Source organism: Plasmodium vivax, chromosome 8, assembly GCF_000002415.2.
Source record: "Plasmodium vivax chromosome 8, whole genome shotgun sequence".
NCBI classification, from domain to species: domain Eukaryota; phylum Apicomplexa; class Aconoidasida; order Haemosporida; family Plasmodiidae; genus Plasmodium; species Plasmodium vivax.
The window spans coordinates 1325501-1341361 of record NC_009913.1 but is presented as its reverse complement, the minus strand read 5'-3'; the positions used below and the strand labels follow the sequence as shown (position 1 = coordinate 1341361).

The window sequence follows — 15861 nt, the reverse complement described above, 5'->3', positions numbered from 1 at the left end:
CACATAGAAATGTATGCCCTTAAAAAAAAAAAAAAAAAAAAAAAATATCAACATGTATGCATTTATGTACATGTATGGGGAGAGGCTAACTCCTTTTTGCGAATTGTAGAGGTCACTTTTGCGTTACAGCTCATGGGAGCAGAACGGTATGTATATACTACCTTTCAGTGGCGTCATATAATCGGGTAATGTTTTTATTCTGCCCCACAGCATCAGCGCCTGGTCCTTTTCTTTTTTTTTTTTTTTTACATGCGCTCTTTGTGGGGTTAGGATCTTTTTTTCTGGATAAATTTTTTTTTTTTTTTTTTTTTTTTTTTTTTTCGACTTTGGGATATTTTTGACCCTTTTGCAGTGGCGTTATTAGCTTTACGGAAAGAAGCCTTTTTTTTTTTTTTTTACCTTTTTTCAGCCCATTTTTTACCCTATTTTTCAAAGTTGTTTTTGGCCCATTTGGAGTTTTTTTCAGCCCGTTTTGAGGCTTCTTTGACCCATTATGAGGCTTCTTTGACCCATTATGAGGCTTCTTTGACCCATTATGAGGCTTCTTTAAACCCATTTTGAAGTTTTTTTTAGCCTATTTTGAAGTTTTTTTCTCCCTTTTTTTTTCCCTTTTTTTTTTCCTTTTTTTTTCCTTTTTTTTCCCCTTTTTTAACCCCTTTGAGCCTTTCTGCATTCCCCCCGCAGCGGGAACGAAGCGGTGCCTTTTCGCGTCAAAAGCGGAAAACTGGTAAATTGGCCCCAATTCTCACCGGCATCCCTTCTGCTTAATTGCGTTTCTACCGCTTTGTTTGGCCAAAAAAGGGGAAAGCAAAAAATAAAAAATAAAATAAATAAATAAAAAAATAAAGAAGTTGCAATATTCATCATGTTTGATACGTATGTATGCCCTCCATTTGAACAGCGCAACTGCGACCCAGTTTGCTAATTTTTTTTATTTTGAAAAAGAAAGAACCGAAGCGGGAATTGTTCCCCCCCTGTTTGTACGTACACGGGGCGGGAGAAGCAGCTCCGTTCTGTTATGATCCGTTATGATCTGTTCTGCGCAGTTATGGTATGCTGTTCTCCTCTCCGTTCTTCTCTCGTCTTCTCTTCTTTCTTCTTTTTTTTTTTTTTTTTTGTCCTTTTGGCTGATTTTCCCCCCCGTCTGTATCTCCGTTGTGAAGACATTAGCGGCACCGGGGGGAGTTGAGAATCCAGACTGATTTTGCTTCCACTGGAGGGAGAAGCAAGAGGAGAGGTGACTCACCCAGGAGGGTAGACGAGCTGAATCACCCCACAAGGCAGGCGAAGTGAATTACCCAGAAGGGTAGACCTGGTGAATCACCCACGTGACAGATCCGCAGCGCCGAGCAGAGAGAGAGCAGACGCATCACCCATGGTGAGACCACCCCCAGAAGCGTAACAACCAAAATGAGTAAAAACGCCACGAATAGGAGCTACCTCGACATACTTCGGTTTTATAGCAAAGATGAGCATCAGCGGGGGGGTCATTTTACGGGTGGGGTGGAGAGTCAGGTTGGGTTGCAGAATGGCGACTCATTCTGTAGAGCCACAAAAAAACAGCGTTTTTTTAGCGTGCGCAACGGGGATGGAAGTATCTCACGCGAAGGGAATGAGGAAAAACACTTGGGGGAGGACAAGGCGAGTCTTAACGCGGACTCATTTTTCAAAACCCTCTTCTGGAGCCAAAAGATGGGAGGCACCAACAGTCGCCACCACAGCAGTAGCTATCACCCCAGCAGTAGTCACCACCGGAACAGCCCATTTGAAGGAGAGGCAAATAATAATGCCCACAAAAGGAACATAAAAAAAATGATAAGTTCTGCCGGCAGAGAGAAGAGAGCCAAACCAGTACACGACGAAGAGAAACTTCTTGAAGATTTGAAAAGACAACAGAAGATGCGAGTCGTTTTTTTAGAAAAGGAACATGGGTTCATTAGAAGTCGTCACAAGAAAATGGCTAGCTGCTTTTTCAGCTACAGGAGGAGGAAGACCTGCACCATCTGCTTTCTTAGCAACAATTTGGAGCACATGGAGAGGTGCAGAAGCTGCTCCCTGCACTTCCACGTGTACTGCTACAAGGTCTTTCGAGACGACTTCAATTTGAGCAATTTTCTCTGCGACGTGTGCGTGGACTCCCAGGGGGGGGGCGGCATAGCGGCTGGCAAAGCGGCTGGCAAAGCGGCTAGCGGCACGACTGGGAGAGCGGTTGGCAGAGCGGTAAGCAAAGCGCTGAGCGACGCTGCGAACCGCGCCGGCGAGCCCTACCGGAAGTACCACTTTGCCTACCAGAGGAAGGATGGCGACGCGACGAGCGACCCCCTCGACTGCGGCCCCCCCGCGGAGGAGGCGAAGGAGGTGAAGGAAGCGAAGGCCCAAAGTGGTCCACTCAGGAAAAGGCCATTCTTCAAATGTTTAAGTGAGCCCGAGTTTGTTAACAGCAATGAGCTGCTCCCCTCGAAGGGGAATAAGAAAACGAATGGGGCGTCCAGAAGGAGGCCAGACAGTGGGAAGGTACCCACCGATGACTTCTTCAACAGCAATGCCAGTTGCCACCGCGATGTTGCATACCACTCCGACGAGAGATGCAACCGAAGGGTTAGTCAGAACATGGGGCCCTACTGCAAGAAGGCGAAGAGGCAACTGAAGAAAATGGCAGATTTGGAGGTGACTCCCGAGAGAGCGGCCAAAATGATATACAAGCTGTTGAAGCCGTTGGAGAGCTACAGGAGGGGCTCCCACGGGCAACCCTCACAGGGGCAATCCTCAAATGTGCATCTCCCCTCACAGGGGTACCCCCCCTCACTGGGGTACCTCCCCTCACTGGGGCATCCCCCCCGCGGGCGGACCCCCCGCCCAATGCTGCACCACTCGCAGCAAAGTCAGTTCGGCCAGCCCCCCCACGAGGGAAGAGCCACCCAGTACGTCCACGCCATTGAGCACAAGCTGCACCTGCACGAGCGAGCAACGCAGCAAATCAAATGTAGCATCTGCAAGGGGATTCATAGAAACGTCCTCATGATTAGGAGAGGCCCAGACCTCTGGTTTCACCTGTGCTGCCTCTACTACAATGACATCTCCAAATGTTGCTCCCTCATGCATGTATATTTTGAATTCTTTTTTTTAAAATTCTATAACGAAGATTACTTCAGTAATATGTATGCCAAGCTGAAAGCCCTCAACGAAATGATCATCGGGAAGATAAAGAGAGAACTGCTTAGTCACTATAACACCTCCATCCACAGCCACTCCTTCAACTTCCTCATGAATCCCTATTACTACCATTTGACTCTCAAACAGATAAAGCACTTGATATTTCACAATTTTATTTTGCACACGAATGTGTTGTATGGGAGGTATAGCGGTCCTGTGCCGTCCGTTGGGAGTAATGAAATGGAGTGCGCCCTTCAGGGGGTGGTATACCGCAAGGTCAGTTGCGAAAATTTGGCTGTAATGGATTTTGCTCCTAAGGAGAGGCGTCGCGTGGGGGAGTCCTCCACTTGCCCCCACCCCAGCAGGAGGAGGGAGCATCAGAAGGGCACCCATTTGAGAAGTGACCCACATAGCAGGTTATATAGTCAAGCGGCACACCGGAGCGAAGCGCACCGGAACGAATCCCTCCGAGAGGGACGCCCGCCCAGCCTGAGCAGCGCCGCCAGTAGCTACATCGCCAGCAGTAGCACAGCCAGCTGCAGCGACTCCTCCTCTGATAGAGCGAACGGGAGAGGTGCCTCACATGATCTGGAGGAAGGGAAAGGCGAAGGCGAGTACGAATATGAAGACGATTTGGAGAATGACCCCTATGCGGAAGAGGACGAGGAGGACCTGTGCATGCACAGCCCAAATGAGCTGACCAACGTTTACTGCATAGACACCAATAACTGCAGCGTTGTCTCGGAGGATAACTACCACCTCGCGGACGTCCTTCACATTATAAGCAACCACACAAGGAACGAAATGAACCTGAGTGTGAATAAGCAAAACGAATTGAATTCATTCTTTAAGGAAATTGAGCAGCTGATATATCGGAGGGACTTCATTAACCTAACCATTCTGAAAGAGATTAAAGAGAAGATCCTCCAGTCGGTCGCCAACAATCACTCCAAGGTTTGCACCTTTTGCAAGAGGGCTACTGGCATCAAGACGAAGTGCATGTTCCCATCCTGCTGCACCTACTTTCACATTTCCTGCTACTACGAGTTTTTCCTGCACACTGCGCAGGTGGTCTGCCCCTGGAGGAGGGGCCTCAGGCGGGACGACCGGCATGCCGCGCAGAGATCCGCAGCGCAGAGGAGTGTCATGCAGAGGAGTGCCCTGCAGAGGAATGCAGCGCAGAGGAACGCCGCCCCCATGGCGACGCCGGAGGACCTGCTCCTCAGGGTGGACAAGCTGGTCAAGCGCCGCGACCGCAGGAAGAGGCGCCTGCGCAACGGAGAGGGGGGCGGCAAAAGTGAGGGAAGCGGGGGGAGCGAAGGAAGCGGCGAAAAAGGAGAAAACCGCGAAAGTGGCAAGCACGCTGCTCGTGGAACCCCTGTTGACCTCTGCGGCCGCCCCGGGGGGAGGACGGCGCCCAGTGAAGTGGTCGTAGCGAAGGCCCTCTCGAGAAGGAACTCCCAGGAGCAGCCCCCGATCGATGTACCCAGGGGGGTGGCCCCTCACGACCCGATTCAGTACATTCGAAACATTAAGAGGAAGCTGTTGGACAGCAGCGAGAAGCAGGTCGGGGGGAGTGGCAGCGGTGTAGCGGTGGTGGGGTCGTCAACAGGGACACCGACTGCTCATCCAACTGCGCAGCCAAAGACAAACCACCAGAGCGTTGAAGCGAAGATGGCGCCGGTTAGACCCCCCTCAACCGTCGAGCACACAGACAAGGCAAATTCACTTTCAAAGAAGGACGTAATTGATATATCGTCTACACCTCCTGGAAGTTCCGGGGCCATCAGATTAGAAGACCCCCCCCAGAGGGGAAAGCTCATCGTGGATGTAATAGATGTTGACAGTGAGGGGGGGGCACTTAGCAATGGGCATGCTCCATTAATCCCGGGGGGTAGCACCGGTGGGTATGGCCAAAGCGAGCGAGTTGAAGACAGGAACGCCCCCCCAGGTGGTGGAGGTTCAAACCAAGGTTGCTTCTTAAACGCGGGAAGAGGAAGGTGGAAGGCGGTGGGTCCCCCGAGCGACTCCAGGAGGGGCTCATTCGAAGAGGAGAGGCTGAGTCAAGCAGCTCGGCAGAAGAGCGGCCACCATCAGCATCATCAGCAGCAGCATCATCATCACCATCAGCAGCAGCATCATCAGCAGCATCACCATCATCACCATCAGCTTCATCACCCCCAGCTGATGCTGCTCGATCACCTGAAACAGAATGCAATCAAAGCGGCGCCCTGCAAAGGCAACGAAGCGGGGGAGCCCCACGGGAGGAGACCTACCGAGGGCACAAATTTCCCTAGCGATGTGCCCATTGCAGGAGCGAACCGGTGGAACCAGCTTGCCTTTAAAGATTGCGGGAAGCACCCCCCGAGGGATTATTTCACCATAGGGGGTGCCCCTCCCCAGGGGGAGAAGCCAGACGTGAGGATGCAACGGCTGATGCAGAGGATGGCCCCAAAAATGGCACCAAAAATGGCCCCAAAAATGGCACCAAAAGTGACTCCAAAAGTGACTCCAAAAGTGACTACAAAAATGACTCAAAAAATGACTCAAAAGATGACGCCAAAAGCGCGGGATCGAGCGAACCGGCCGCGGAGGGGCGACGACTGCGAGAGCTTCTCCTCCCTGTCGTCCCTCCTCTGCTCATCCGCAGCATCCGACGGTGGCGAATCCTCATTCGGCTCCATCAGATCGTCCGATCGTTCCGTTTCCCCCCACTCGAAGTCCAATTCGGGGTCTCTCCACTCGTTGACAGTACCATCGGCGTCCTCTTCATCATCCAGCACATACGCGTCATCCTCTGGTTGCTCCTCCGAGTATTTATCTCCTTCATTTAGACGAGTGGCGTCGGGAAAGTGGGACGTGGTCTCCTCTTCCTCTTCCTCCTCATCTGCATCTGTGAGGTCGAACCTAAATGGAAAGGCCAAGTCCACGTCGACCTCCCCGTCAGCAGCTTCGAATAGGTCAGACCGAAATAGCAACTCCCTATGTAGCAGCAACTCGCAAGAAGCGTTTTCCTCCTCGTGCGGAGAGGGCTTCTCTAATTTTAAGTTGGGGAGTCACATAGGAAATGCAAGCAATAGCAGACATCTTAACCATACCAACAGTGGAAGTGCTAAGAAGAAGAAAAAAAAAATAAAAAAAATGAAAAAAAAAAAAAAAAAAAAAAAATACGAACATGGTGATGTGGCCGCGGACCGGGACAACGGGGGGAGGAACTCCAAATCCAGCACGTTGGGCCTCTTCACCACCAATGTGTTTAACAGCGGGCATAGTTACCACGAAATGAAGAGCATCAAGCTGGCCCTGTGCAGCACCCATAATAATGAAAGCGACATCACCACTGTGTTGAGCCTCAAGTTGAATGCAGTGAATAACAGGACGCACAACAACCTGGGGGGCATTTTTTACCACTACTATAATTCGTTCCTCTCCTCTGTGTTTTTCGCGGAGAAGTTTGCTCACCTCTCGGAGGGGGGGGTAGTCACCAAGGAGGGGGAAGTTACGATGGAGGGAGAAGCCCACCAAGAGGGAGAAGCCCACCAAGAGGGAGAAGCCACCATAGGGGTGGACCTCACCAACGAATCGGTGGACAACCAAGCAGAGAGGAAGAACGAGCAAGTCGTCCAGATCGAAAATGATAATGCAGATGAGCGTGGAAACCTGCTCGAGGGGAATAAGGGAGACGAAACGAAGGAGGGAAGCAGCACCCCCTCAGGGGAGTGCGACACGCAGGAGGGCATAGCCACCCCCTCGGAGGAGCAGGACAGCCGGGGAGAAGCTCTCACCATGGACGATGCCGCGAATGCGGTTAGCGCGGCCGACCTCGCCACTGCAACGGCTACTGCAACAACGGGGGGGGACTCGCCAGACGGAGAGACGCACAAACAGAGCGACCACACCCATAAGAGAAAAATCGGGTGCCTTTCCGGGGCGCCTCACTCCGATGGGGAGAACGAACAGAAGGAGGTGGGTCATTCGGAGGAACATGGCGAGGACGACGCGGATGTAACGCACTCATCAAATGGAAATAAAAAAAAGAAAGTTAAACTGAACATTGAAGAGGTCTCAGGAGAGCTGACCGCAATGGAGAGCCACAAACAGAAGGCTCATAATGATGGTGGTGGTAAGTGGAGTGAGGAGGCCCACGCGGAAGGGGGGAGCTCGGAACATCCAGAAGACAAAAAGGGGGAACACCAACCAGCGAACGAATTGGAAGTAACGACCGACTATGAGAATTCCCCCGAGCAGGAGAAGGCCAACGAGTATGAAACGTTGAGGGACGCGCAGGAGTTAGCGACGGGAGGAGCGGCGGACCCCACGCAGGAAGGAACAGCCGAAGAAGCGGCTGGAGGAGAAGCCACATGCAGAGCGACCCCGCGCGAGGCGAACGACCGCACACTGCTGCTCTTCTCGAGCTACATCAACCGAGTGATCGACACCGTAGAAGCCAGCGTGATTCTGAAGAACAACGTGTGCGAAGGGGTCTACTATCTGCGCCAGGAAAACGGAGTGAACATTTGCCAGAAGGTGAGCGGCCGCTTTAAAAAGCAGTTGAAGATACAAAACATGAAGAAGAAAAAAAAAAAAAAAAAAAAAAAACTAAATGACATTACTATTTTAAAAAATACAAACGTAGACATTCAAAAGGCAAATAAGAAGAACGTTTCTAGTAGCCTCGATTTGAAGAAGAAAGTTGACGTAAATAAGTTCGCCTACCTCTTCTACCGACTCCCTGTGTTGCTTTACGGCAGCAAATTTGTGAGTGACGTCGATAACCTGAAGCACATAGGTCAGATTAGAAACGTATTTCACCATTGCTTTGGTTTTTCTAATTCCCAAAATATAGTTGGTCTGGTGGCGCTACTGAAAAGCTATGCCAGCCACTCGATGTTCCACAAGAGTGCGAGCAACTCCAGGAGGAGCGTTCACGATAGGGAGGACCGGAGCGCCAGTCGGAGGAAGCTTTCGGCCGGCGCTGAGCTGGGGGAGGCGGTGGAAGGGGTGGAAGCGGTAGAAGCGGCACCTGCAGTTGAAGCGACCCCTGCGGCGAAGGCGTTGCAGCAGGATGGCGAGGAGCAACCCTTCTCGGGCAACTCGCTCGACGCGGATGCCGCTGGTACCGCTAATACCGCTAATAACGCTAATACCGCTAATACGGCTAATACCGCTAATACCGCTAATACCGCTGATGCCGCTGAAGCGCAGCTGGAAATCCCGGGTGAACGGACGGGCAGCCTTGCAACGGTGATGGAGGTGCCCCCCACGGAACAAACCGAAAATAACCAACCGAAGAACCAACCGAAGAACCAACCGAAGAACCAACCGAAGAACCAACCGAAGAACCTACCGAAGAACCCCCCCCCATTTGGAAACGCAAAGGAAGACGTCACAGACAATGGAGATGCAGATTTAGTCAAGGGAAGCACCTGTGCCAGCACCGTCAGCGCGTACTGCCCAAGTCTCATCGGAGACAACCACTATGATGTGCACGAAAAGGAGGTGGTAGATCCTCTTGAAAAGGAGCCCAGAACAAAAAAAAAAAAAAAAAAAAAATCAACTGCAAATGGAGGTAATGGCAAGGTGAGTATGCCCCATCAGGGGGTAGAACAAATGGAATGTTGCAACCAGGAAGAAGGGCAGAAAAACGAAAGCACATGTGACAAAGGAGGGGTAATAAAGGGAGATGAATCCGGGAAAGAGACCCAGTCGTATGTTAACAAAAGCTTCAACTTAGTGTTCTGTCTCTTCGATAATGGAAATCACATCTACCTCCTAATCTACGAATCTGACAGTGATAATAGGAAGAAGCATGCAAAGAATAAATTGCTTAGAAAAAAAAACGATTGTAATCCGATTGACTATTTTTTTAGGGAGCTATATGAGAAGGTCCATCAGAGTAGCTCCAAGGATGGGGCCTTTTCAATTTTGAGGGCTCTCTTTTGTAGTGGCGTCGGTGCATCGGTGGGAGAGTGCTCCGCGGGTCTCTCCGGCGGGACGGTTCCCCCGAGTGGCATCACCCGCATCGGGTCGGTCGATTCGACATCATCGATGGGGGTGGCAGCTTCGACAGCGTCTATGGGATCTACGGGATTGGCAACTTCTATAGGGTCGATGGGGTCCCTGAGCGGTGTCAGCGGCGGTGTGAGCGGTGTGAGCGGTGTGAGCGGTGTGAGCGGTGTGAGCGGCGTCAGCGGCGTCAGCGGCGGGACCAGTGCAGAGGAACAGAACTGCCTCAGGCTGAGCGAAATGCTGCTGAACAAAAATGTTTTGAAAAACATCCTCCACAATTTTAGCGCCTTCAACATCACCAAGAACATGAGTCTCAAACTGACCAACGTGGTCGAGCTGACCTACTACGACTACCTCTTTATAAAAAAACACAAATTTTTTTATTCCAGGAGGGGCGTGAAGATTTACGATGTGTGCAATAACTTGTACGGAGGGGGGGACCCCGCGGAGGAGGACCTGGGGGGGAGCACCATTAGCGAGCGTGCCATTGGCGGGCGCGCCAGGAGGAATGCCCACCAACTGGCACACAAGCTACAAGGAATCGTCGCGAAATTGTACGCGGGGAAACGAAGCAACGGCTCCTTTAATTTTAGGGGGATGGTGGCTAGCGAAGGCGGCCCCGCTGGCAGTGGAGACGTCAGCAGGGTTGGTCCCTACGTAAAGGATGAAAAGGCCAAGTTGGGGGGAGCAGTCGCCCCGGTGGGAAGTTTCGACGTCGCCCCTGGAGTCAACGGTGTCAGCGGTGTTAGCGGTGTCAGCGGTGTTAGCGGTGTTAGCGGCGTTAGCGGTGTTAGCGGCGTTAGCGGTGTCAGCGGCGTTAGCGGCGCGAGAGGCGGCATGGCCGATGGCCGGCAAGTGAGTCCCTTCCTGTGGGGACCGCAGAACGGCACCTTCGCAGGAGGGTTCGTGGGTGGCTTCCCGGGAGACCTCAGCGGAAAGACCCTCATAACGTACGACTTCGCCAGGAGTGGAAGCCTGCTGAGTAAAGGGGCCAAGGAAAAAGTTTTGAATAAGCAGATAGCGAAGAGGAGCGACAGGAGGGACCAAAGGGATGGCCAAAGGAGCAGAAACAAGAAGGGGCAGAAGAACTGTCTGGATGACTATCTCAAGAGCTCCAACGCAGTTAAGGGGAAACAACCCGCAGGCAAAACCATCACGAGCAGTGAAATTGGTGAAGGTGGCAACTTCGATTGGATGGCAGACCAAAGCAGAGAGAACTCCATCGACTGCCTCGTAAGGGACTACCTGCTCAACAGATGTGAGGATAACACCATGGCGGAAATGGTGAAAGAAATCATTAGACGGTATAATTCCTTTGGGGGCACCCCGAGAGGCGGGTTCAGGGGGAAGGGCCACCCCGCAGAGGTGCCCCTCCATCCGACGAACAGCTTCAGCGCGTACGACGTGTGTAAGTTGTTTCTGCAGGATGGTGAGGCGAGGGGTGACGCGCGGGGCGGGGTCAGCAGCGGGGTTAGCGGCGTGACGAACGCTTCCTCCGGCGTGACGAACGCTTCCTCCGGCGTGACGAACGCTTCCACCGGCGTGACGAACGCTTCCACCGGGGTGACGAACACTTCGACCTGCGCGCCGAACGAACCGCAGGCGGCGCCCCTCTTCAAAAGCAAAGATGAGAGAAAAAAGTACCTGAACAACGTCCTCTTCGATAAGGCCGCCTTAGCCAACTTCCGGAGCTTCGTTTTGAAAAAAAGGCAAATGGAGTTTTTCTACAAAAGCGGGAACGGGGTGGCCAACTGCATCGAGCGGGAGAATAACTTCGTAGACATCGGGAACATCTTATCGTTTCACCTGAACAGGAGTGACTTCGTCAGGCAGGTGAAGTGGCGCAGCGTGGAGGAGGTCGAGACGAAGCTGGGCGGGGGCGGCGCTAGCGGCGTTAGCGGGGTTGGCGGCGTTGGCGGCGTTGGCGGCGTTGGCGGCATAAGCACCATTAGCAGCGTCAGGGTTAAGGCTGAAGAAAACAAGGCGGGCTCCGCTGCGTCGCCCAGAAACTGCCCCAAAAGTGGTAACCACGCGATTGCAGAGGGGGCAAATGCGAGCATGTGTAAGAGCGAGGCAGCAGGTGGGCCCCCCATCCCCGCAGAAGGTCATTCCCAACCACGGGAGGGAGCCAAAAATAATGAAAAGGAAGAGAAGAACGGAAGCGGCATTGTCGTCCCGGTGGATGGCAAGTGCGCCCTCAGCGGACGCAACGTCCCTTCCTCCCATGTGAAGGACCAAAAATGTGAAGAAGTCGTCAAGTGCGCGAAAAGCTCCAGCAATAGCAGAAGCGGCAGCTCGAAGAAGCAGCTGGTGAAGGAGGAGAAGAAAATCCACCCCGATGTGCCCATCCATGATAAGAGCGAACATAAAAGGGAAGGGCAACGGGATGGCCAAAAGGATGGCCAACGGGAAGGCCAACGGGAAGGCCAACCATATGGCGATCTCAATCAAGAACAGCGGAACGACGGCGAAAGCTTCGACGAGCTGATCAGCCGCAACTATGAAAAGATGAAAGACCTGTACAATAACCTGAGTGAAGAAATAGGAAAGAACAAACTTCTGCTGATGAGCAAAATTATTGAAGAAAATCACTCGTATAACGTTGCGGATATGCCCCTCTACGTAAACTTCATTTTTTACAAATACAGCTGTGTTAACACTTGGAATAACTTGGTTCATAATTTGAGGGAGAGCTTCCTACGGGAGGAGACTCACTTTTTGAGCACAGACGGGGCGGTCGTCCACAAGGGAGTGGGTCTCAAAAATGATCAAGAGGAGGCGCTTCTCCTGACGCCAGCGGAGGCAGCGTTGCCAACGGGGGCAGCGTTGCCGGGGGAACAAAACCGTTTGCGGGATGGTTACGGGGGGGAGGAGGAGGAGAAGCAGAAGAAGCAGAAGAAGACGGACCAGGAGAAGAACACATACCAGGAGAATAAAACGGATGAGGATCGCATTGATGACAAAGGAAAAGCGGCCACCGTTGGGGAGGCAGTTACAACCCAGTGGAGTAACAACCCTATGGCGATGGCGAAGGAGGGGAACGGCCCCGAGGAGGGCACCAACGTGGGAGACCAAAGCGGAGAAGCAACTCCCCCCTCAGGCGTAGGCCTACCCACATCGGCTGTCCCCCCTGCTGCGACAGATCTGAAGAGGAACAACGCCCCCAGTTGCAACCAAAAGAAAAATGGGAAAAACGGAAAAAATACCAAAAATGAAGAGAAAGAGAAGCCAAACGATTTCACATGCAGTGTGTGCTTCAACAACGAGCTGAGCAACATAAACATTTTGTACAAGTGTGTCGGATGCTCCATTTACATTCACAAGTACTGCTACGGGATATATCAAAAGGGAAGGAGCGATGAATTTCTGTGTGAGAAGTGCACATTTAGCAAGTACTTTAACAAACGGCGACAGCAGGGTGAGGATCCCAGTAGGGGCAGCAGCCACTCGAAGAAGAAAAAGAAGAGCAGCAGCGGTGGAGGGGGAGCATCATCGGTGGCTGCCTCTGCTGCGATGAGTAATGGGCACGCACATGACTCCACTACGAACGACCCGTGTGATAACCCAGGCAAGGGCGCCCTTGACGCTTTTAAAGGATTCGAAAGCTGCTGCTACATATGCAAGAAGGACGGAGGCGCCTTGAAGAGAACCACGACGAACCAGTTTGTTCACCTCTTTTGCGTTTTATTTTTTATCTCCAAAGTGTTTTGTTTAAATATTTACAATTTGAATCTGTGGGAGGTTTCCAATTTGAGATTTTTCGAAAATGTTTGTTGCATTTGCAATAAAACTGGAGCCGTCATAAGTTGTGCCTACTGCGAGGAGGGCGCTCAAGGGGAAAACACTCCGAGTTTTGCGAACGCGTATACGAACCACACGAAGGTGAAGAAGTGCAGTAAGTGGTTTCACCCCCTGTGCGCTTATCTGGAGGGGTACCATATGAATGTTGAGGTTTACGAAGATCTGTTTGTAATGACTTATTTTTACGATAACTGCTTCTCGTGCTTCCACGTGATTACGCACTGCAATGACCACGCCCCGCTGGGCAGCTACCCGAATAGGGAGGCCGTCAAATGGAAGAGGAGCAAGTCCTACCTGAGCAGCGATGGAAGCGGCGGCGTAAGCAGTGGCGTTAGCGGTGGTGTAAGCAGCGGTGGAGGAAACTGTAGCGGCGGAAGTGGCAGCGGCGGAAATGGCAGCGGCGGAAATGGCAGCGGCGGAAACGACGGCGCCGCGCCCCCTAGGGCGAGCGACAAAAACGCAAAAAATAAGGGAAAAAACAACTGCCAAAGTAGCAAGATCGCGACGAGCGCCCCATGTTTGCACAACCAGCAGAACGGCAGTAGCAGCCCGCCACCTCTTCAAAGCTGCGTGAACGCCATTCTTGTAAAGGAGGAAGCCAGCCACGAAATTTGCGCGACGGATCAGGTAGGACAAGCCTATATGTTATAGCTAGCCAACAAGTAAGTTATGACCCGTTCAGGCGAAAATGGGAAAAAAAAAAAAAAAAAAAAAAAAATAGCCATTATACGTGCACACACTTAGGAATATATAAATAGCCATTTTGTGCACACACTTCGGAATATAAAAATAGCCATTTACGTGCAAACACATTTAAGGAATAAATGGACTGCGTGATGTGAACAGTGGTGATATGAAGGAACGACGATAACGCAAACGTTGTTATGCCCCCATATAGGCACCATTTCCCCCCGCATGAATTTTACCGGTGGAAAACGAGCAACTCGGCTTTTTAACTCCATTGGGGGTGGCCATTCACATTGGCACGCATTTGTTCTCCGTTCTGCGCGGTCACCCCCCAATGGGGAATAAAAACCACCTTTTTTTCGAAATGAACATTTTTGCCCGTCTGCATTTCTTTTCCACGCATACATACATGTACATACCTGTGTGAACACCCCATCTGTGCTACTTTAAAATGTAGGAGAGTGACATTGGGAATATTTTTGCATGCGCTGTCACCATGCGTATATGCGCTTGTGTATGCACATGTAAACTTTTTTCTTTTTTTTTTTTTTTTTTGCAATTGTCTCAACTTTGAGTCTTATTCGATTGTGTGTCCCCGTGCATGTGTTGCATTGCCTTAAAAAAAGAACTTCCAGAGAGAACTTTTGAATGTACCTTTTTTTTTTACCCCCATGGGAATGGCGTACAGGCGGCGTGCATTTAACGCGCAAATTGTACGATTCCAAAACGCACTTATCATCAGGCAAATGCACTGTATTACGTGCATAGCACAAAAGTGAGGAGAGTATACTCCTTCGGGTGAACTGAGAAGGGGCCCAAGCTAAGTACGCACTCCTGTTCCACACATAATACATGTGTTCATTTCCTGTCGTGCGTGCATAGCGCGTGTGCTTGAACCACCCAACAAGCCTTCATAATCAATTACGCAGTGACCCCCCCAAGGGGTTCTCTTCCACTGCTCCGCTACTACGCAGTGGTGAAAATTGCCAACATGGCTTATGTTCAAACATATTTGGTGCGTTTGATCATCTTTTGACCTTCCTTCATGTAAGCAGAGCCATTCATGTAGGGCAAGAGGGGGGAGGAGGTGAGCAGTAAAGCAGGAAAGCGAGAAAGCAGCAAAGCAGCAGAGGATAGCAGTAGAGTAATACATACATGTGCACGCATACGTTTGTTAATACTTTATGCATTTTTCCATTTTGGTAGGCTACCCCGTTCCGCTTTATTTCCACGAGCTGTGCTACCCTACGTTTGGCGCCTTCTACCCCTTTTTTTTTTTTTTTTTTGCGTGGGCTACTTGCGCGGAGTGCATTTCTCTCGCATCCTCGGGTATGAGCTACCCGGGGCGCGGCTCCTTCAGGATTACGCGCCCTCGTTTTGCGCCGGGTCGGCACCGCAAATGGGCCAATGGGCCAATGGGCGGTGAGATTGCGCAAATGAACTACTTACATGTGAACGTTTGAACGCACTGGCTTACAACACATTTACACGTACCTGCGAGGTATACTTATGTGGGTCCCACCTTTTGTGAGCCCATGAAACGCTTCGCGCATGCTGCACGTTAAAAACTGAGCGCACTGAGTGAAATGCCCCGTTGGAGAGCCCATCACTAGTCACTCTTCGTAACGTTGTACGTATCCCGAGCGTTGCCTACGTGACGAGTGCCTTAATGCTGCGTTTACAGAGAGGGCAAGGGGAAAAGCAAACGGCTTGCAACGCGTGCCCGCAGCATCTTTTTTTTTCTACCGTTGCAGGGCAGCAGTGGATGGCAGTAACCTAGTAATGCTACTAATCTAGAAATATAGCAATAAGCAATGTTGTAACATGGCAATATTGTAACATAGCAATATTGCAATATCGTAGTGGCGTGGCAGTGGCAGTGGCAGTGGCAGTGGCAAATGTGAACTGTCATGCCCAAGGGCGCCTCCCTTCGAGCCGGGACGTGCCCCCCTAGAGAACAAGTGTACATACATGCCCGTCGCCGCCCCGAAGAAGTGCATACGTTTTTGCCTTAGCAGCGTATGTGAGGTGGGAGGCGCGTGCTGTGCACATTGTACGTACGGGTGAGGGTAGCGCCGGCAAAACGTACAACAGGGTAAGCATATACGTTGAGTGATACAGTACAGGAATGATTTTTTTTTTTTACTATATGAAAAAAAAAAAAAAAAAAAAAAAAAAACATTTTCCGGCATAGTTGGTTTACCTATATCA

At 51.3% G+C, this 15861-nt stretch overlaps 1 protein-coding gene across 1 annotated transcript, besides 9 other annotated features; it reads left to right on the top strand.

Annotated features, from left to right (window-relative positions):
* The first annotated feature begins 124 nt into the window (after positions 1 to 124).
* Positions 125 to 149: a microsatellite.
* A 499-nt stretch (positions 150 to 648) lies between these two features.
* Positions 649 to 673: a microsatellite.
* A 1019-nt stretch (positions 674 to 1692) lies between these two features.
* PVX_119615 (hypothetical protein, conserved) lies at positions 1693 to 13614 on the top strand (the record flags this gene model as incomplete). The annotated part of the gene is made up of 1 exon (XM_001613070.1): positions 1693 to 13614. The coding sequence occupies one exon, from the start codon at positions 1693 to 1695 to the stop codon at positions 13612 to 13614; it is 11922 nt and encodes a 3973-aa protein (XP_001613120.1).
* Positions 2271 to 2297: a microsatellite.
* Positions 2347 to 2372: a microsatellite.
* Positions 3035 to 3054: a microsatellite.
* Positions 3825 to 4004: a microsatellite.
* Positions 8200 to 8360: a microsatellite.
* Positions 9152 to 9188: a microsatellite.
* Positions 12945 to 12999: a microsatellite.
* Positions 13615 to 15861: the final 2247 nt, after the last annotated feature.